At 53.1% G+C, this 19,731-nt stretch overlaps 2 protein-coding genes and 1 long non-coding RNA gene across 21 annotated transcripts in view; 1 reads left to right on the top strand and 2 right to left on the bottom strand.

The window, feature by feature from the left end:
- Positions 1-4,828, bottom strand: part of LOC309873683 — an 18,839-nt gene extending 14,011 nt beyond the window's left edge. The window contains exon 1 of the long non-coding RNA XR_014316468.1: positions 4,525-4,828. This is a non-coding gene — a long non-coding RNA (uncharacterized lncRNA). The remainder of the gene's footprint in view (positions 1-4,524) is intronic.
- The window catches only part of ATG16L2 (autophagy related 16 like 2), a 24,986-nt gene extending 5,261 nt beyond the window's left edge, over positions 1-19,725 (top strand). For 3 of the 17 annotated variants that reach the window (XM_082749739.1, XM_082749728.1, XM_082749731.1), the window contains 17 exons: positions 34-133; positions 961-1,063; positions 4,516-4,589; positions 4,828-5,079; positions 5,208-5,273; positions 5,451-5,681; positions 6,747-6,809; positions 7,402-7,510; positions 7,802-7,907; positions 8,575-8,645; positions 8,936-9,007; positions 9,103-9,223; positions 9,547-9,652; positions 10,307-10,456; positions 10,690-10,737; positions 10,881-10,982; positions 11,319-11,689. In XM_082749739.1, coding sequence (XP_082605865.1) covers positions 34-133; positions 961-1,063; positions 4,516-4,589; positions 4,828-5,079; positions 5,208-5,273; positions 5,451-5,681; positions 6,747-6,809; positions 7,402-7,510; positions 7,802-7,907; positions 8,575-8,645; positions 8,936-9,007; positions 9,103-9,223; positions 9,547-9,652; positions 10,307-10,456; positions 10,690-10,737; positions 10,881-10,982; positions 11,319-11,406 — 1,862 coding nt within the window. In that variant the 3' untranslated portion in view covers positions 11,407-11,689. Of the gene's footprint in view, positions 1-11; positions 134-960; positions 1,064-1,679; positions 1,699-4,515; positions 4,590-4,827; positions 5,080-5,207; positions 5,274-5,450; positions 5,682-6,746; positions 6,810-7,401; positions 7,511-7,801; positions 7,908-8,574; positions 8,646-8,935; positions 9,008-9,102; positions 9,224-9,546; positions 9,653-10,306; positions 10,457-10,689; positions 10,738-10,880; positions 10,983-11,318; positions 11,690-11,714 lie in introns of those variants that run through there. The other 14 variants (XM_082749729.1, XM_082749733.1, XM_082749734.1 and 11 more) reach the window with 12 other exon arrangements.
- The window catches only part of FCHSD2 (FCH and double SH3 domains 2), a 284,078-nt gene continuing 281,956 nt past the window's right edge, over positions 17,610-19,731 (bottom strand). For all 3 annotated transcript variants that reach the window (XM_082749741.1, XM_082749740.1, XM_082749742.1), the window contains one exon: positions 17,610-19,731. In XM_082749741.1, coding sequence (XP_082605867.1) covers positions 19,648-19,731 — 84 coding nt within the window. In that variant the 3' untranslated portion in view covers positions 17,610-19,647.

Raw genomic sequence — 19,731 nt, 5'->3', positions numbered from 1 at the left:
CTCTGCCCCAGGCTCACCCTCCCCTACCCCTAGATAACCGTCTCCTAGAGAAGGCTGAGTTGCTGGCCTGGATCTCAGAGAAGCTGCAGCCAGAGCCAAATGATGTCACTCCCACTACCCTGCAGGGCCCCTGGTGAGTGTGAGTGTTCCTGGGTACAATGGGCTGCCTATGCCTGGGCCCTGCCCCCACTATGCTGGGTTCATTATCTCCAGGGCATCTCACTGGTCCATAGCTGCTACCCAGGGGAGGGAGGAGGTGGGCTTTTGAACCTTCCTCCACACCAGCTGCTTAGACAGTCCTTTCTCCACCACATTTCTCAGTCCATCTCTGTATTTGTCTCATCTCTTCCCTTCCCACCCTACACTCCTGTCTTTTCCCCTCCTCTTTTTTTGTCTCCCTGACCCTTACCTGATACCTCAAGGAAAGGTCTTGCTATATACTCCAAAGGGGGAGTGAAGATGAGAACCAGGAGTGGGTTGGGCCTCACAGCTGGGAGGGGCTTCTTCTTCTTTTCTTTTTTTAAAATAAAGATTAATCAGTTTGACACAGAGAGCTCACTCGCTTGCACACACACACAAGCAGGGGGAGTGACATGCAAAGGGAGAGGGAGAAGCTGGGTTCCGTGGAGCAGCAACAGGCAGTGTGATGTGGGGCTGGGTCCCAGGACCCTGGGATTATGACCTGAGCCGAAGGCAGACACTCAACTGACTGAGCCACCCAGGTGCCCCTGGGAGGTGCTTCTGAAAGAGGGTCCTAGCTAGGGAACCCAAGGCCTGGGGAAATCCCAGAGCAGGGGAGTCATGGGCAGTTCCAGTTTCGGGAGACTTGCTCTTTCCTCTACTGGCTTTCTGGCTTCCACCTTCCTTAGGAGAAAGTTCATGGTTTTGGTTTCAGGCTTTTCGTGTTCATCCTGTGGGTGAACGGAGGGAAATGAACACCATTCTCTTATTGGTTGGCAGGGAGGAGGACTCGAGGCCTGACTCAGATGAAATCCCATCACCAACCACTCTGAGGGTGAAGTGGCAAGAGGAGGAGGAGGGGCTCCGGCGGGTCTGTGGTGAGGTAGGCTGGGCAGAGGTCTGAGAGAGAATGGCCTGGGGCCAGGATCCAGGACTCTGGGGGCAAGGGGATGTGGTCCAAGTGGTCCAGCAAGTGAGGGACATTCCCCAAGTTCAGTGCCACAGTGCTCTCCAGCTTGGTTCTGGCAACACAGGCAGAGTTGGTCTCCAGCAGCAGCTAGAGGATATGAGGTGAGAGCTCAGAGAAGAGTAGGAGGTGCACAAGGCCAGATGACGTCTATTCCCCCTTCCAGATGGTCCTGGCTGCTCTGTTCGCATCCTGCTCCCCCAAACCCGGGGCCTGGCTCTGGTTGATGCACCGTGCACATGGGCAGACTAGATGAGCAGGCTGGCCCCCCACCACGGCAGGGGTTGCTGCTTCCACCCAACACTGCTGCCCCCACCCTGTGGGGTGTTTTGGCTTCAGTTTTGCCACATTGTCCTGGTTTTCTTCTCTTTTCTGTAGCGGTTGCTTCTGCACTTCCTTCTCTGGCTCCTTTCTCCCTCCCTTTCAATGCGGGTGTTCCCTGGAGCTTGGGTGGCTTCACAGACTCCTGTCACCTCAAAGACTGCTGCCTCCAAGACCTGTTTCTGGCCCAGCCTTCTCTCCTGAGCACCACACTCTTTGGTCAGCAAAAAGTAAGATTCACCATCTCCCCCACAGTATGTGGCCAGCTGCACATGGAGAGGGGATGCCTGTAGGTGCTGGGCTAAGCCTTGTTTCAGCTACTCCTCTGCAACTCTAGAGCAGGAATTGGAGGCTTAGAGAAGTGGAGCCAGGATTTGTACTCCCTCCCACACAAACCCGCCTTCAGTGATCTCCATTCATTCTTTCAACAAAGATTTATTGGCAGTTGTCATATCCAAGGCACAGGATAAGAACAAGACCTGGCCCCAGGTTGCTTCCAGTCCAGTGGAGGATACTGATAGGCCATAAACACGTGTCTGGTGACAGCATGCCACGTTACTTGCCCAACAACTGTGGGAGTGGGTCTCGAACCCAGTGAGAGCCTCTCCCTCAGAGGCCCTGCTGTAGTTGCAGCCTGACATTTGAGGCACTTTCTGGGCTGTGTGATCCTCAAGGCCTGGGATGCCTTTGGTTTGCTTCTGCTTAACTCTGGGGTTTGTCCATACTAGTGAATATTTGTAGACTAAATGATGGACGAGGTAGACCCTCCACCCCAACTGGTAGTCACTGGCTGGAAACTGAGGGGGCATCTCTGGTCCCTCCTGGCCCTTCATCCTGAGCTAGTAGTCATCAGATCATGGATCCTGCCTCCAAACCCATCAACTCTGTTGGCATGGCCCAAGTTACCCTCATCTCTTCCTGGATGATGCCTCCCTTGGCACTCCCATCCATTCTCCATACAGCACTCACAGCGAGAAAGAGAGAGATACGTATATGTATGTACGTATGTATACACACACACACACACACACACATATTTTTTAAGTAGCCTCCATGCCCAGTGTGGGGCTTGAACTCACAACCCTGAGATTTAGCATCCCATGCTCTACCAACTGAGCCAGGCAGGTACCCCCAGAGTGATATATTTTATTAACAAAAAGATCACACTTAGACAATACGGACATACAAGGTTGTGAACATTTCAAGAGAACAGAAGCCCATGGAGTAAAGAAGTGGAACCCCCCTCACTGTCTCTCCCATTGTCAGCTTCGTATATAACTTCCAGAGCCTTTAGCCTTCCCAGTGGAGTTCTCCAGCCTCCTGCCCCTCTCCCTGTCTCTGAACTCATACTCCCCTTTGTCGGGCACACTTCAATGAACCCCCTTAGCACTTCCTCCCTGGCCCAATGGCTCCCAGTCAGTTCCCATTGGATGTGCAGGGAATGGGGAGTGGCTTTTTCTTTAATTCTTAGTACTGTTTCGGACATTGCAACAAGCATATATCGTTATCATTAACTTACTTGGGGGGGGGGATAGTTATAGATCATGGGAAGTTGTAAAGATTGGCTGCTTCTTATGTAACTATAGTACACAAAATCAGGAAACTGATATTGGTATGAGATGTACGTGTATTTCTTTGTCATGGTGTCCCCTATGTAGATGTGTGTGACCAGCAATATACAGCACGATTTCATCACTACAAAGATCTCCCTCTTGCTACCCTTTTGGCCGCAGCTCACTCCTCTCCCCCAACCATCCCTAACCCTGCAACCAATCACTCATCTGTTTTCCATCTCTATTATTTGGATTTTGAAAAACCTCCTCCCAAATACTGTGTTACAAAATAGCAATGAAAGGAAATGACAGGCCAGGAAGCAGAAGTGGAGCTCAGATTGCTCCGTGGTGAAAGGAATTACAAACATTATGGATTGGGCCAGCTAGGAAGGTAGGCAGGTGTGGGAGCACTCACACAGGGAGGTATGTCAGTGTAGGGGAGCAGCCCTGGCCTTGCTTCTCAATCCGTCCCTCACCAGGCCCACATGAGAAGAACATAGGAACAAGTTAGCAACCAGAGTCCCAGCCTTGGTTATTTCCTCATGTTCCTCTTGTCACACTGGTAGGAACTTCTTCGCCTGAAGTCTGTCTCTTCCACTGACCCCTCAGCTCTAAAAAGTGGGACTCAACCTTCCTATCTGTGGCTTTCCCAGCTGTTGGTTGAGGGACAGCTGAATGAGGCAGGGGCATAGATGAGCTGACCTTCACCCCCACTCTCGGGCTGGGGGCAGCTCCAGTATTCAGTCTGGTCTCCATGCTCCCACAGCCCATTCTTGTTATTGCCCTGTGTCTCTGCTTAAGGCTCCTGGTTGCTCTCTAGAATCTGTGCTTGGGTAGGCCAGGGTTAGAGCTTGGGGAACAGAGCCCACATCCCTTGAACTTTTCCTGTGGACCTGTCCTGTACTTGGAGCATCATGTTACGTGGCCTGCCACTTGGCTGTGTAACTTTGTCAAGACACATAACCTCTCTGTGCCAGTGTTCTCTGTAAAATGGAGAAAATGGCAGTACCTATCTCCTGCTGTTGTTATGGTGATTGAAAGAGTTAGTATGTGTGTAGTACTCAGAACAGGGGCATGACACACATGTGCTCTGTAAACATTTGCTATTATCTGAAATATTACTCCTCCTAATAGTTCTACATTCCCGGAGAAGGGAAAGTACTATCATTCCCACTTTACAGGTGAGGAAACAGCAGGTCAGAGAGGTTAAATGACTACCCTGGAGTCACAGAGAAAATAAGTGGCACTGCCAGTACCGAAATTTAGCTGTTAGACTCCAGAGCCTAAGGTCCTTTCACTGTTGCACAAAAACAACAGTGCGTTCCCCTGCACGATCCTAAAGCTGTCTGAGCCTCTACTTCCGGTTCTGTAAGACCGCGGGTGGCTGGAGTAGCAGACTGTTTCAGTGGTGTCCCGCCGGCAAGGCGCGGTGGGAGCCCCATCGAGGCGCTCCCGTCCACCTCCCGCCCCCCTCCCGCCCCCGATCGCTCCTAGATGGCCTACCAGGTAGTGGAGAGGAGCGCTGCCCTGGGCGCCCTGGAGTCGACGCTGGAGGAGCGGCAAAGCAGGTAGGCGCGGGCCAGCGCGAGGGGGGATCGCGCCCATCTCTGGGTGGCTCGGGCCGTCTCTGCCGGGGAAGAGGGGACGGGGTGCTCCTGAGTGTCTGCAGCACGGCCCGAGAACTTTCCCTACGTAGTTGGTTGGAGGTTTGGCTTAGTCACCTGCCTGGCTGCATGAGAGGGACAGTGTGTCCCATCTCTGAGACGGGCGCCACCACGCGGTGACACAGAGTCCCCCCTCCTGCAGGCTGGCAGCTCTGGAGGCGCACGTGGCGGAGCTGCAGGAGGCGAGGGCGCGGCACGCGCGGCTAGTGGACGCACAGCGGGAGCTGAACGCAGCGCAGCGGGCAGCCTACGAGGCGCTGCGCGCGCACGCCAGGCTCCAGGAGGCGGCCCTGCGCAGGCTGGAGGAGGAGGCGCGGGACCTGCTCGAACGGCTCGTGCAGCGCAAGGCGCGCGCCGCCGCGGAGCGCAACCTGCGCCTTGAGCGCCTCGAGAAGTGAGCGCGCTTGGCCCCGCCCCTCGGAGGCGCGGCGCTGTGGGGGGTGGGCACGGTCCGCGCGGCACCTCTGCTTGCCGAGTCGCGTCAGGCCGGGGTAGGGCTATCTGGATGCTTCTCACCTCCAGGGCCAAGCAGGCTCAGGTGTCCTTGGAGCTGAAGAAGGCTGCCAAGCGGACAGTTAGCATCAGCGAGTAAGTGTGGGGATGCGCCGGGTCCTGCGCGCTCAGCCTCGGCCCCGCTGCTCTAAGGGACCCTTTTTCTCAGGGCTCTGCCTGCAATTCTGCCCCACCCACAACCTGGTCCTCACGGGGGCCCCCATATAGACTGAGTCTACAGGACACATGCGGACTCGTGTGTTCTGGCCGTAGGAAACAGCAGGCCTGCCCATCGCACGTGTGCCCACACCAACCTCTCTTCACCGTGTTGTGTGCTGGAGGCAGGGGTGCTGGTCCCTTGACTTTCCTGAGTTTCACTCCCTCTCCCAGGAGCCCACACAGTGTAAGCCAGGGGATCAGAGAGGAGGCTGAGACTCTGGCCCCGACTGCTGAGCCCCTATCCCTGAAGAGTGAGGCTGGTGACAAGTGGAAGAGACCCTTCAGGTGAGGACTGTCCTAGGGCTCTGAGCTGCGCCCCACTCTGGAGTCTTCCTCCAGGGCTTTGGGCTGAGCTCTTGGGTTGAGAGGAGTTTGGGGAGAAGCTGTAGTACAGCTCAGGCCACCCAGGATGGGTCTGATCTCCAGTGCCTGGAGCTTGGGGTCATTGCCACCTTAGGGACCCCCACGCCTCTTTCTCTCCTTCTCAGGACCGGAGCTCTGGGGGTGGGGCGTCACTCTGGTGAATGGGTGTCACCAGCAGGGAACTGTGGGCAAGGCCTAGGACTCAGCTGTCACAGGCATATGTGTGTCGGCAAAGGTGTGCAACTCACAGGGACATGAGGGCACACGTGTGTACAACCTTGGGGGAGCATATCAGAGTGCGAGTGAACATGTGAGCATGTATAGATGTGAGCTCTCATGGGCTTCTGAAGCCCAGGGATTGGGGTTTCCATCCCTGAGGGCCTCTCCCCTCAGTCTCCCCCATTCGTCTCCATTTGTCATTGAAGCTGCCCTCCCCACACCCTCGCTCTATTCACCAACTCGAAGCCTTCTTTTTCAGCCCTTCCTTGCAGGTCACTGGTGTCTGGGCCTGGGGGCAGTGAAAGAACTCTGGGGAGGGCATGGGATGCTGGTCCCCAAAGTCCTGGAAGCCCTGGTGGGCCAAGTCTTCCCAGGACACATCTTCTTCTGGACATTTTTGAGGTCATTCAGTGGGCCTAGGTTTTACCTCCCTCCATCCTCCAGCCTTGTGCTATCCCAGCGTGAGGACACCTCACCCTTTCCCCAGTATACCCCAGCTCAGCCTCCCCAGAACTTTTGTCAGGGGGCAGTTCTTACCATCATGGTGGAAACTTCAGGAGATTTTATTGCCAAATCCCTCCCTGCCTCCGCCTTCCTGGGACTGCTGGTGGGTCATCCCACTCTCCTGCTCGTGGAGGAGCTGAGTTCTTGTCCCAGGCTCAACGGCCTATGAGCCTCAGGGTCCCCAGCAAGGTGTAGGGATGAATGGCTGTTGCCCAAACACTCCCTGGCCAGTCCCTTAGCAAGTCTCTCTTAACTCCACCCCAGATCTGCCTCTGCCACCTCCCTGACACTCTCCCGCTGTGTGGATGTGGTGAAGGAGCTTCTGGAGTAAGTGTATGTGTGCACCCACAGGTGTGTGAAGGGTGTGGGCCTCTCGAAGGCCCGTGGCAGGCTTCTGGAGTCCAGGCTTGGTCTGTGTGTGTCCCGATCTGTCCGTGCATGTGTTCGCCCAGCTGTCTGTGTGAATCTCTGCTGCCTCTCCTAGACCTCATTTCCCTCATTTCCAGGCCCTTCCTGGCTGTCCTCCACACTTTGTCCCTCAGCTGTGGTCCTCCTGGGGAACCAGGCTCTCCAGCCCGAGCCTGGATAGGAACTACCACTCAGTTGGGAAATAGGCTGAGATGCGTCAGGACTTGCTCAGGGTCCCAGAGCCAAGTGGCAGCAAGGCTCGGACTGAAACCGCAGCCCAGGGGTTGCCCCACATCCACCAACTTCTCCTTACCTCTGTGCCTTTCCCGTCTTCACCGGGACCCTTGGGGTCAGAGGCTGGGTTGGGAGCAAGCTGGCTGCCCCCTACCCCCCCAGGCCATGTTCTGCCACCTGTCTTGTCTGCTTTCCATTGTTGCTGCCTCGGGAGTGTGAGACTCCCATGTCAGAAGGCCTTGCCGGATGCCTTCCTCACACCTGCCCCCCCGCCCAGTTTCAAGAAGAGGAGAGGCCACTCGGTTGGGGGAGCTCCTGAGCAGCGATATCAGAGCATCCCTGTGTGTGTGGCTGCCCGACCTCCTACCCAAGTGCAGGATGTGCTGGTAAGGGAGGGGCTGCACCACATGCCCGAGGCTCCTGTGTGGGGAGTGTAGGCCCCAGGGGTGCAAGGAGACAAGGCTGGCTCCTCAGCTAGAGCGCACGTTTCCTTTCCCAGCCAGTGGCAGAACCCTCTCAGCATTTAGTAACCGGGGATGGGCTGGAGGGGAGGTCAGGAGGCCAGGCAGGGAACTATGGGAAAGCCGCAGGGGTGTGTGTGAGAGAGAGCCTGTGAGTGTGTGCAGAGAGGTGTGTGTGGTGGGGACCAGAGGCACCAGCCTCTTTTTTCCCCATAGGATGCCCACCTCTCCGAGGTCAATGCTGTTTGTTTTGGTCCCAGCAGCAGCCTCCTGGCCACCGGAGGGGCTGACCGCCTCATCCAGCTCTGGAATGTTGTAGGAGGTAAGGGTTTCTCCTCTATGGGCCAACCTCTTGCTTTCTCTCCAGAGCCCACCCTCAGCTTGCTGCTTGGTGGTCGAAAGTCTTAGATCTGTTTGTGTTTCCTCACATGTAATATTTCTGTGGGCGGTGGCCAGATGACCCCTTGGCAAGAGTTCTGGTCTGAGCCTCCTAGCTGCTGGGATCCAGGTCTGCGGGATGGGGAGGGCCCGGCTCAGATGGTCCCTGTTAGGGGAAATGGGGGTCCCTTCTCATTAGATTCTGCAGGGGTAGGCCCTTGAGAAGCAGGTCCCTGGGGTCCAGCAGGTGACTTCCTCTTCTGGTATCACTTGAGCTCTCAGAACTCAGGAGATGAGTGTCAGTGGTCTACCCTGTGCTTGTAGAGGCGGATGTGGTGGGGAGTCACAATCATTTCCTAGAGGCTTCCTAGAGAAAGGTCTGGTGCTGGCTTGCTGTGTGACCTGGGGACAGTCCCTTCTCTCTGGTCCTCTGCAGCTCTGTGAGGTGATCAGCTGTCCCCAGAGCCCCCAGTGGCAGTTTGGGAAGGCGCAGTCTCCAGCCCAGGCCCCCAGAATTCTTTCCTCTAACTTGGGAGAGACTAATCTTCCCAGTTTCTCCTCTTCATGTGGTTAGTGATTTCATTTCACCTGTCCTTTTCCGGTACCCCCAGGTCGTCTGGAGGCCAACCAAACCCTTGAAGGAGCTGGTGGCAGCATCACCAGTGTGGACTTCGACCCTTCGGTGAGGGGACTTAGCCTCAGTGACATGGTGTGCCTGTTGTGTGGGCTCCCCAACCCGCTCTCCACACTGGGCAGGTGGGGGCTCTGGGACATAAGGGAACATCGTGGGTGTCCTAGAACCAGTCCGTCTGGCTGCTACACAACTCTTCCCTGGGCCTGGAGGCTGCTCTCCCTGCTTGGATGATCTGGGAAGCTCTAAGGCAGCCCCTGCCCCAGCTCTCTGGCCTGAGGGATATTGCTTCTGTCCAGGTCCAGGTTAAGGGCCTTCGCCTTCCCCTTCCATCTTTCCAGGGCTCACAGGTATTAGCAGCTACTTACAATCAGGCCGCCCAGATCTGGAAGGTGGGGGAGGTACAGTCCAAGGTAAGGCCTGACTGAGGAGGCAGCCCTGGGGGTCAGAGGTCGTGCCTTGGGTCTTGGCAATGTCCTTGATCCATATGTGGGATGGGGGTGGGCAGGAGACACTGTCTGGACACACAGACAAGGTGACAGCTGCCAAATTCAAGCTAACGAGGCATCAGGCGGTGACTGGGAGCCGAGACCGGACGGTGAAGGAGTGGGACCTCGGTCGTGCCTACTGTGAGGCCCAGCCCCTACCTCCCCTTCCCTACCTGCTGGCACCCCCAAACTGGTTCAAGGATACCTCAGTCTGTGCTCTGGAATGGCTCTAAACTTCACAGGCATTTGGGATGAAACCTCCCATGGCCTCTCCTCCCCAATAATGCTTTCTGCCTGGTTTCTTGGTGACCTCAGGCTTTGGGCGGGGAAACAGGACCTGGCTTCTAGTGTGGGGAGGACAGGTACTCCTCTGGGGCTTTTGGACCTCAGCTTCTTTGGATGTCCTGTGGGATGGCTTCCAACAACCTTTTTCTGAGGCTAGGGCTCTGCTCCTTGGTCCCCAGGCTCCAGGACCATCAATGTCCTTTCCTACTGTAATGATGTGGTGTGTGGGGACCATGTCATCATTAGTGGCCACTATGACCAGAAGATCCGATTCTGGGACAGCAGGTGACAAGCATGGGCTGTGCGTGGTTGAGGCATGGGGGCAGGCTTCCTGTGTTCTCTTTCCTTTCTCTGGCCATGCAGCCACAGAGGCACCTCAGGGAAGTGCTAAGTGTGGCCCCTTGAAGGCTCTGCTGCCTCTGGGGACCTATGGCACCTTTTTAGTGACTCTTGGTGCAGCTGCTGGACTTGGCCTGGGCTTCACCAACCAAAATGGAGGAGCCCCCTCTTCTACGTGGTTACTACCTTTTAATCAAAGGAAACAAAGTTCTAGTTGTTCTTTCACTTTAGAGCCCAGCACTGGGTTTGGGTGATTTATAAAAGCCAGTGTTGGAGCCAGTGCCAAGCCTGTCTCTAGGTCCTCCTTCCGGGTGTGCGGTGACTGTTGTTGGAAACCCTCTGCTCTCTCTCACACGCTGAAAGGCAGCTCTCATTGTTTTCACTTATTTTAGTGACCCCAGGGTTTCGAGGCCCCAGCTTCCACTCAGAGGCTGGCTAAGTTCCTCTGGGAGGGGCTGGCCACAGTGGGAGAAGGGAGATTAGCCAGCTGCAGACCTGGTCCTAGTGATCTGAGACCCGGGGGCACCACCTGACTTTGTTAACCTGTCAGGAGTGGCCTCGGTGGGCTGTTCCTCATCCCTACCTGTTTCCAATCCTCAGGGTCCCCTGCTGCACCCAGGTCATCCCTGTGCAGGGCCGGGTCACCTCCCTGAACCTCAGCTATGACCAGCTGCATCTGCTCAGCTGTTCCCGAGATGACACGCTCAAGGTTATTGACCTTCGTGTCAGCAATATCCGCCAGGTGTTCAGGTACCTGCCCCGGGCTCCCTGACACTGTGGCTTTGGCTGGGGCAGCTGGGTTTCTCATCCTTTGTTAAGGGCCTTTCTGGACCTTTCAGTGGGGGACCCATCCTGGAGGCCCTTCGGGACCAGGGCCTGTCGAGGTGTCCCAAGCTCTTGATGGAGGGAGGAAGCTCTTGAAGCTCCTGAGGGCAGGGACCGGCGGCCATGTTCATTCTGACCCTGATTCTCTGGGTCCTCAGGGCTGATGGCTTCAGGTGCGGTTCTGATTGGACCAAAGCTGTGTTCAGGTGTGTCTGTGAGAGCGTGGGCCTGTCCCTAAGTGTGCCCCACCTGACCGCGTACGTCCGTGTCTGCGTGGACACGTCTGTGTCTGCATGTGTGTGTCCTCACTTCTGGTCATCCCTTGCTTGCTCTGCTGTGGCCACTGCAGCCCGGACAGAAGCTATGCGCTGGCAGGTTCCTGGGATGGAGCCCTTTACATCTGGGATGTAGACACCGGCAAGCTGGAGGGTAGTCTGCGGGGACCCCACTGGTGAGCACAGCCCCCACACCCCACCTCAGCCACAGGGCCATTGCCCACCCCTCTCCCCGATCCCCGGCCCCAGGGCTGCTCAGCAAGTTCCGAGTTATGACATGCTTGGGACCCTGGAGTCCCCAGCCCTTGTCCCCACATCCTCCCCCACCCCTGAGCCCTTCTTAGTTCTCAAGGTTCTTTCCTGTGCGCACAGCTCTGTGAGCCCATTTTATAGGAGAGGCAGCAGGCTCAGAGAGAGCCTCAAAATTCCTGGTTCCCATAATGAGGGGCAGAACCCAGGCTGCAGATCTGGCTTCTGATGCCTCCCTGAAGCCTGTCCCTTCCTGTTCTCAGCACTGCTATCAACGCTGTGGCCTGGTGTGCCTCAGGGAGCCATGTGGTGAGCGTGGACCAGGCCAGGAAGGTCGTGCTCTGGCGCTAGTGTCATGACTCCTCCTGCCAGGGCTGAAGCTCGAGTCTGAAGCCCAAACCCAGAGGACAGCTTCCCACTGCTCACAGGACTCCAGAGCAAGTGGGGCTGGGGGTTGGGGGGTGGTGACCTTGGGGCATTTAATGGGGAATAAGGCCTGGCAGGACCTGGCCTGTCTGTTTAAAAAAAAAAGTTTGTGTGTGTGTGTGTGGGGGGAATTATAGTATATTTTGTTTGTTTTGAATCTCTGATTTCTTACTTTCTTTGACATAAGTGAAAAAAAATTGCATCTAAACTGGTGTCTGCTTGCCTCTTTGCAGCATTCAGGTAGCAGAAGCTTTTGGGCTGGTGGCTCAAGGACACCTGGGCTTGGCCCCCTTCCTCCTGCTGCACAGAGCTGGGGCAGAGCCAGTCTGGCCTCACTGCTGTTCACGTCACAGGCAGCAAAGGGCAGTGGCTCTTGGAGCCATGGGAATTTCACCCTTGGGCCAAGCTGGTCCAGAGACCAAGCCAACACCTTGGGCCCTCCTACTTCAGGCACCCGGAGCAGGCTGAGGCTGTGGAGGGGGTGGTTGGGAGTTCCAAGGAAGGAGCATGAGAAGCAGCTGGAGGGGCTCTGGTGGAAAGGGTCCTAATACTTGATGTCAAGTACTTAGTATACCAGGCCTGTCTTTAGATGGGGGCACATTCTCGCTCCAGAGGTGGAGCCCAGAAAGTGGGGGGAACGGTCTGTACAGGTCTGAGTGTTGGGGAGGACAGCTGTGGGCTGGGCCTGGGTTAGGACTTCACTTATGGGGGCACCACAAGCCTCTGGAGTATAAGGCAGGCCCAGCAGGGCAGAGCCTGGGTGCCACTCTGTCAGCCTCAGGCTTGGAGGAGTCATCAGTAGGACAGCCACTGCCAGTTACAAGACAACAGAAGGGACTTCTGTCCCCAAGTGCTAGGACCTTACTGTGGAGTGCTGCTCATCTGAGATTCAAAGGCTTTACTCTGCAATTCTCAGTGTCCTACTTTATGACCTTCCAAAGTCTCCTGGGGGTCATTGCCCTTTCCAGGGTTTGGAAGCCATTCCCAGGATGAGCAGTAGGCCGCTGAGAGCCTGAACTCCACAGCCAGGCTGTCTGTGTCAGAGTCATAGCCCACTGTTCAGTAGCTGGGTGATTTTAAGCCGGTTCCTTAACACCTTTGTGCCTTAGTTTCCTTCTCTGTGAAAGGGGGAAATAGTAGTACTCGCCTCAGAGGGTGCCTAGGTGGCGCAGTCCAAGTGTCTGCCTCTTTGTTTCCACTCAGGTTGTGATCTTGGGGTTGTGAGATGAAGCCCTGCAGCAGACTCTGCGCTCAGCAGTCAGCTTGATTCATTCTCCCTCCCTCTCTGCCCCTTCCCCCTTCCTATTCACACACTGTTTCTCTCTCTCAAAAAAACCAGAACGTACTGTATGGACTCCAGGTATTAGCATCTGTAAAGCTCTTAGCACAGGCCAAAAAGGACGTGTTGATTAAATACCCAGTCTACACTCTGCTGACTCTCCGGTCACTGCTCTTGCCCCAGCTGTCCCCTGGGCTCTAGGTGACATACCTACCTGCCTCCCAGACATCATCTCCCCTGACAGAAGTCTCTTCCCCTCCTGCCCCACATACCCCGGCACCAGGGGCTGGAGTGTCTAACTTTAACCCAGCTGCCACGCAGGGCCCCCTCTAGTCTTGCTGTGTCTCCAGCCAGGCCCCTTGTCATGGCCAGAGTGACTTTCCAGGGTATCCTGGTCACAGATACAACCCTTTCAAGCTCCCAGGCTGCCTGCAGAGAAGCTGCTTGGCATTAAATCCAAACCCTTTAGGAGTGAGCCCGCTGACCTCAGCTGCATTTTCATTTCCTTGCTACTCTGAATGTGCTTTGCACATTGATTTTTCTCTCTGCCCAGAATGTTCTTCCCTCCCAGCCCCCAATTCAAATGTGTCCTTTGGGATAATCTCACTGAGAGCCTTTCCTCACTTACCAGGCTGGCCAGGGGCCTCCTCTCTCCTTATGTTCCTCTTTGTGTCTCCTTCCCTCCATTTTCAGTCAGGGAGCTCTTAGAAGAGGCCAGGATGGGAACAGAGTAATTCCTGGGATTAGGCCGGGCCAGAGAGAGCCTTGGGAAATGTCTATTAAATGGCTAACTCAGCAAGTCTAACAGCTGCAGATGCTAGGAGTCCAGTATTTTCCAGCCTCAGCCCCTGAGGCCCACCCCCTTGTCCTGGCTCCCACTGGCCACCAGGAGTCACCAGCTGCTTAGTGTCTGCTGAGCCATTCTCCAGTCTCCTGGGATTCATGGCTGGAAAAGCCAGTCCTTCCAATAGCCACCAGTACTGCATGCTTATATGTCAGGCACAGTGCTCTACTTTTCAGGCAGTGTCTTACTTGTTTCTCTCAAGCTCCTTGGGAGGTAGTTTCTTTCTTTCATAGGTGATAAAATTGACACTCAGATGAAGTATTGTGAGATCACACAGCTGGCGCAGCTAGATCATGACTTTTTTTTTTTAAACAACAAAATAACATTTTGAGAATCTGGGATCCCTGTTATGCAGGGCACCCTCCCCCACCCTCTGTACCCAAGCTGTGTGTGCCCTGCTGCCACCATTACGGGGGGATTCTAGCCTTGTGTCTAACCCTAAAGCCCTCCCTGTGCCCTCTTTTTTTTTCCATTCTGGGCTCTGGTCACCTAGGCCTGATTATGGAGGGTCAGGGTCCCTTGAAGTGTGGGGCATGCAGGGCCACAAGAGTGAGCTGAATTTGAATCCCAGGAGGCTGTTACCGTCTACACCACTTGGGGCAGGGACCTCACGGAGGTGAAGACAGCTGTGAAGGGCTTAGGTAATCTAGAAAAAGGTGTTCTGAAATGATGGACTCAGCTCTGGGGGCCCCAGCCCCTCTGCTTCCTGTAAGTGTTCCCTTCTTCATGGGCCAATCTGACAGCACACCCTTGGGGCACAGTTGCTTCTCCTCAGGGAGCACATGCACAGCTCAGCTTGCTTGGAAGGAATGCTTCCTGGAGGAGCAAGTCTGGAAGGGCCAGTGAAAGGCCAAGGCATTCCAGGGAAGGGGTGGGTGTGGAGGAGGAGGGGCTGGCAAGGAATGAGCAGGGGGAGCTCAGAGGAGAGGCAGCTGGGAAGGCTGCCCCTCCACCTAGCCTTTGAAGTTGGTAGCAGAGGGTGAGGAGAGTCCTGGGGCTAAAAGCCTCTGTAGGCCTTCAGTATCCTCTGCCTTATAGGTCTGCATTCCTTCCAGGTTTTCAGTCCTCAGGTACTCGGGCTGCCTGCCTGAGTTGGGTCTCTAATGACAAAACTGAAATGGCCTTTCCCTTGTGTGCACATGGGCTGAGGCCCAGAGAGGGGCCAGGGTCCTGTGCAGGGTCACACAGCAGAGGTGGGATAAAAACCCAGGACTCCCTCTTTTCTGAAAACTGCCCTCAGGTTCTGAGAGAGGGGCTGGCCTGGTCTGTCCCAGGCTCTGCTCCCAGTGGTCTTCTACCAAGAGACCTTGGGCAAGTCAGTGTCTTCCGGGGTCGGGGAGGAGGATTTTCCTCACCCATGACACTTGCTGTCCCAGAGCTCTGGGCCTCACCAGAGGTGACACAGCTCTTCTCTGGGGCTGGTCTGCAGGCAGGAGTACTGCCTTCTCTGTCTGCCCCGGCTAATCAGGCTTGAGTGAGCCTAAGACTTGACAGGGAGAAACAACCAGAAGCCCTCATTCTGGGCTCCTCCTGCCCCTTGGTCATGTCGCTGGAAGACACACCTTAGCTGGAGTCTGCTATTCCTGAGTCTTCCCCACCAGATGTGAGACCCTTGGTGATGGGGATGAGATCTGAGTCATTTAGGTCTCCAGTGCCCAGAACAAGACCTGGGCAATTTGAATTTGATATCCAGTAGGGATTGAATAGAGGTGGTCACGGCCTTCAAGAAGTTCTCTGGAAGAATCCTGGTGGCACCAGGTTTGGACCCACCTGTGGAGAGTCAGCATACTACATTGTGTACGGGTTGTTTTCTTCCTCTGAACACACATCTACTGCTCAAACATATTTCCATCTTCTCTGCACATTATTTCAGTTAATCCTCCTGGATTTTAGGACATTTGTATTGTCTTCTCATTCCCACTTTACAGATGAGACAAGCAAGGCCCAGAAAGACGAAAGGGTAAGCCAGGCCTTGGCTGATCAGGGTGGCCAGGGGCTTGAATACAGGACTTCTGACTGGGCTCCTCCCCTACCCCTCACAGGAGCAAGGGGGTGATGAGAACAAGCACGCAGTGCGGAAAGCGTGTGAACCCTAGTTGTGGTTTCATTTCTGTTGTTTCAGGAGAACACTCCAGGAAAACATTCCCAGACCAGAGCTCTCAGAAACAGACATGGCAGAAGTACTTGTTCTTTTGGCCAGTGGGACCAGGGGAAAATGATCCAGGAACAAGATGCTCTTTGGCATTCACAGGGTTCTTGGCAGATCAACAGTGACAGAACAGTCTAGGAGGAAACTTAACACGGCTTGTGTCAAGTTGTAGGATTTCAAGACAAATTACAATTCTCTTTTTCTAAACTAAGATTTCTGTAACTTCATTGTGTTTTTGTTGTGAAAAGCTTCTTTGGAATGAACAAAATAAATGCAAAGATTCAGAACAGCTAGATTTTGTTGGGAAGCCACTCAAGTTAGGCAGTAGCCCCCTAACCGACAGCTGTGGCTGGTCTTGGGCAGGGAGTGAACACAATTGCCTGAGATGTGATAATCCAGAGGATGGTTTGCTTTCTCCGGGGTGGAGTGGAGGCCGGAGAGTCCAATGGCTTGGAGTGGAGGCCGGATGTCGGCCAATTCAATGGCTTGAATTTCAATTTCTGACCATCCTGAGAAGTCTCTGTGTTAGTCTGTGATCTTTCTGTGTGGTGTTTTCATTGTGTCTAGGAACTGAGCTGATCTAGCTTAACAGAAGAGCTGGATAAGCCCTTGGAAATCATCTCATTCGACTCCGTTCAAAGCTGGGGATGCAGAAACCCAGAGGGGAAGGTTGTCCCCATCAAGTGGTGGCAGGGGTAAAGCCAGATGACATCCTCCTACTTGCCTCTCTGGCTGGCTTGTGGGTGGGGAGAGGGTCAAAGGTCAGAGAGGAAAGGGATCCAGGCAATGTGCTGTGAATTTGGCTTCACTGTTTGACAGTTTATTCTTTTGAAGGAGGCCAAAATTTAGCTGGGGTGGGACAGTTAGTTTAACTCTGTCCCCTGGTCAAGACTAAGCCTCTGATGCCAACAGCAGTCTCAAATGTGGTATTCAATGTACACCCTCCCATATTTCTGTGGAACATTCCTTCCCTTGACAGCCCTGTGTGACTATGAGGCTGGAAGAGAGCAAGGACCCGAGCAGTGAAGGGAAGGTCATGGAAGGTGGGGACAGGTGGCAGTGAGGAATGTTGGTGGTGACCACCTGGTGCCACAGCCTCCATGCATCCTTTCTGGATCCACAGTATTACCCTCAGGTTTCCACCAGGACATGGAGCCTCGGTTCCCACAGCCATCAAGTGGGAGTCAGGATTTAACTCGACCTTCTGACTCCAAAGTCCATGCTGCCATCTCTCATGCTGCTGGTGGGAGTGTCAACAGATACCATTATTTTGGAGGCCAATTTGGCAAAATCAACAAAATCAAATGCTCATATAGCTTTCTAACTCTCAAATTACATATTTAGGAATTTACCCAATATTTTTACTGGAACAAATTTATAAAGAATGATGTACCAAGATGTTGTTTTCCACTTGCTAATGGCAAATGGATGGAGACAATCTAAACATCCATCACTATAGCAGGCTTAATTTATGATACATCCAAACCATGGAATAGAAGAGAGCCTTCAAACAGAATGAGGGAAATCTAATTATATAATCCCATGTATATAGGAAGGCAATGTGTATGTGTATAAGTTTTATGCACAGAAAATATCTGGAAGAATGCATATTGTACATACCCAGCTCTGCGAAGAAGAGAACTGTGGGGTCCTTCCCTAAACAGACTGAGCCCTGGCCCTCAAATGTGGCTGTGGCAACCAGAGGGACTCGGCCGTTGACTGGGAATTTATTTCCTCTTTATCTGTTTTATGGTTTAAAAAAGGAAGGCCTAGGAATGTTTTTATAAAAAGCATTGTCTGTTTGGAAAGGTCTATTTACTCAAATTTTTTTTATATGGAAAACTTAGAAAACTGAATTTCTTTTTTTTTTTTATTATTCAACATTTTATACATAATAAATACAAACTTTTTACAGCCACTGTAAAGAAAGCACATCTGCACAGAGGCACTCCCTCCGAGCCTGGCCCTGTGCACTGTGATGCTGGATTATATGTCCTGGAGGGAGGGGTTCTGTTTAAAAAGGAGGCATATTTTTACAACTTTTGTTCTTTTTTTTTTTTAAATAAAATTAGCAGCTCTTCCAAAAAATATTTCAAAATATAACAAAAGATTTCAAATGACTCTCTGAGAATGTGGAAAATCCAGATTCAAGGACAATTTGGCTAGCTAAAGAGAGAAGACAAGACTGGGTAGCGAGAACTGCCTGATTTAAGCACTTGGAGGATTGTTTAAAGTGCTTTGAAGATTTTTAACATGACAGAGAACTTTAAAATCTTAAAAAAGCCACCCTTTTCATTTCTTTTTTAAACTTAAGAATAAGTTTGATAAACACAAAAAGACCTCAAATAGATCAACAGGTTAAGAAATGCAAAAAACAAAATAAAAACCCCAAATCACAGAGAAGACTCGTCACTGGGTACTGTCACTGAAGTGATCAAACGACTAACTGAAGATTTCTCCAGCTATAACCTGACTTTTGGTCAAAAATCCCATGGGGACATTTGGCAAGCATTTCAAGTTTTTAAAGATTCTTAGGAGGGATGGAGTTTTCAAAGCATAATACAACTTTTAGACTGAATTCTGCAAATTTGATTTCTTAAGAAAAAAAAAAGCAACTGCAAAAACTCCCTCGTCACTGGGTTCAGCTCTCCCTATCTTCCACAGGGGGTGGAGTGCCCACAGAGACCTCCCCCGGGCCACTTGCCACTGCGAGCTCGCCAGCCTGTGGAGAACGCTTCCTCGGCTCTCCTGGTCATAGGGAGAACTTGTCAGTCTGCACTTGTGTGCGGTGTGCCATCCTTTAGTCCTTCTGCACGGGCAGCTGGTTTCCTCCATGAGCCACAGGTGGTTCTTCCTCCCAAGGAAATGTCGAGTCAGGGGGAGCTGGGAAGCTGTACTTTCTGTGGGGTTTGGCTGCTGGTTGGGAGCAGCCGCAGGCTGGCCGGCTGGGCTTGGGCTTGGGAATAAAACAGCACGAGGGGCCTCCCCAGTAGAGAAGCTCAACAAGGGAAGCATGTGTCCCCAATTTATCTAGAGGTTCAGACTCAAAAGAGATTGATCAGAAGACTATATGCTGCAAAAATTAAGATGAAAAAATACCCAAATACAAAAAGAACATTAAATCAGCTCATTTCAGATCTGGAAGCTCCATTTCTGCTTCAGCCGCAGCCTCCTTTCTATTAGTCTATGTGATGGATCAGAATCGGCTATGAGTGCAGCCCCTCCGTATTAGCTCCACTAACACTAAATGAATGGCGTAAATATTAATACAAAGGACACTGTTACTGTTTTAAATCTGTTAGCTGTGGAAGAGATGTGCATTAATGCAACTGGCGATAAACTCAGGGCAGTCCACTTTTTTTCCAATAAGGTTTCACTTTCTCAGTCTGGGGACTAACTGTGGGGAGGAGCCAGCCTCTCCTGAAATCCCTCTTTCTAGTTCCTTATGTAGCCAACATGATCTGATTAAACTCAATCAGACAAGCAAAAGCCACTTGAAGAAAGATGAGGATCTTTGCCACATCCTTGTGGCCACAGTAATATACTGTACGAGTGCCCATGATCAGTTTCTCTGTGACCGTGCCCCGAATGAGGCCTGGTCTCCAGTCTCATATAAAAATGGACCACTGATAGGCCTGAGGGCTGTCCCCCTCTGCTTCTAGGGCCCACTAGACTTTGTGCTATGGTAGGAGAGATGACATAGAAAATGACAACAAAAAAAGGCACAAAATATTCAAAACGTGGGAGGAGTGCACCAGGCTACCCAGTCCCATGCTCCTCCTTGTTTTTGCTCTGTTCAAGAGTCATCATCATGCAAAGGTGCCTAAAGAACAAGAATGGCCAAACGCCAAGCCTGGCCTTGATTGTAGCAGTAATGGCTGGGTAAACCCATCATCACACCAGTGTGATTTCTACATCTTCAATCTTCTCTGCTGGCCTTCGGTGGTTCTGTGTAGGTGGAGGGGGAGCTGCCCGGAC

This window comes from Mustela nivalis (assembly GCF_964662115.1).
Source record: "Mustela nivalis genome assembly, chromosome: 9".
NCBI classification, from domain to species: Eukaryota; Metazoa; Chordata; class Mammalia; order Carnivora; family Mustelidae; genus Mustela; species Mustela nivalis.
Note: the sequence above shows the minus strand (reverse complement) of the source record. Positions and strands in the feature narration are given on the sequence as shown.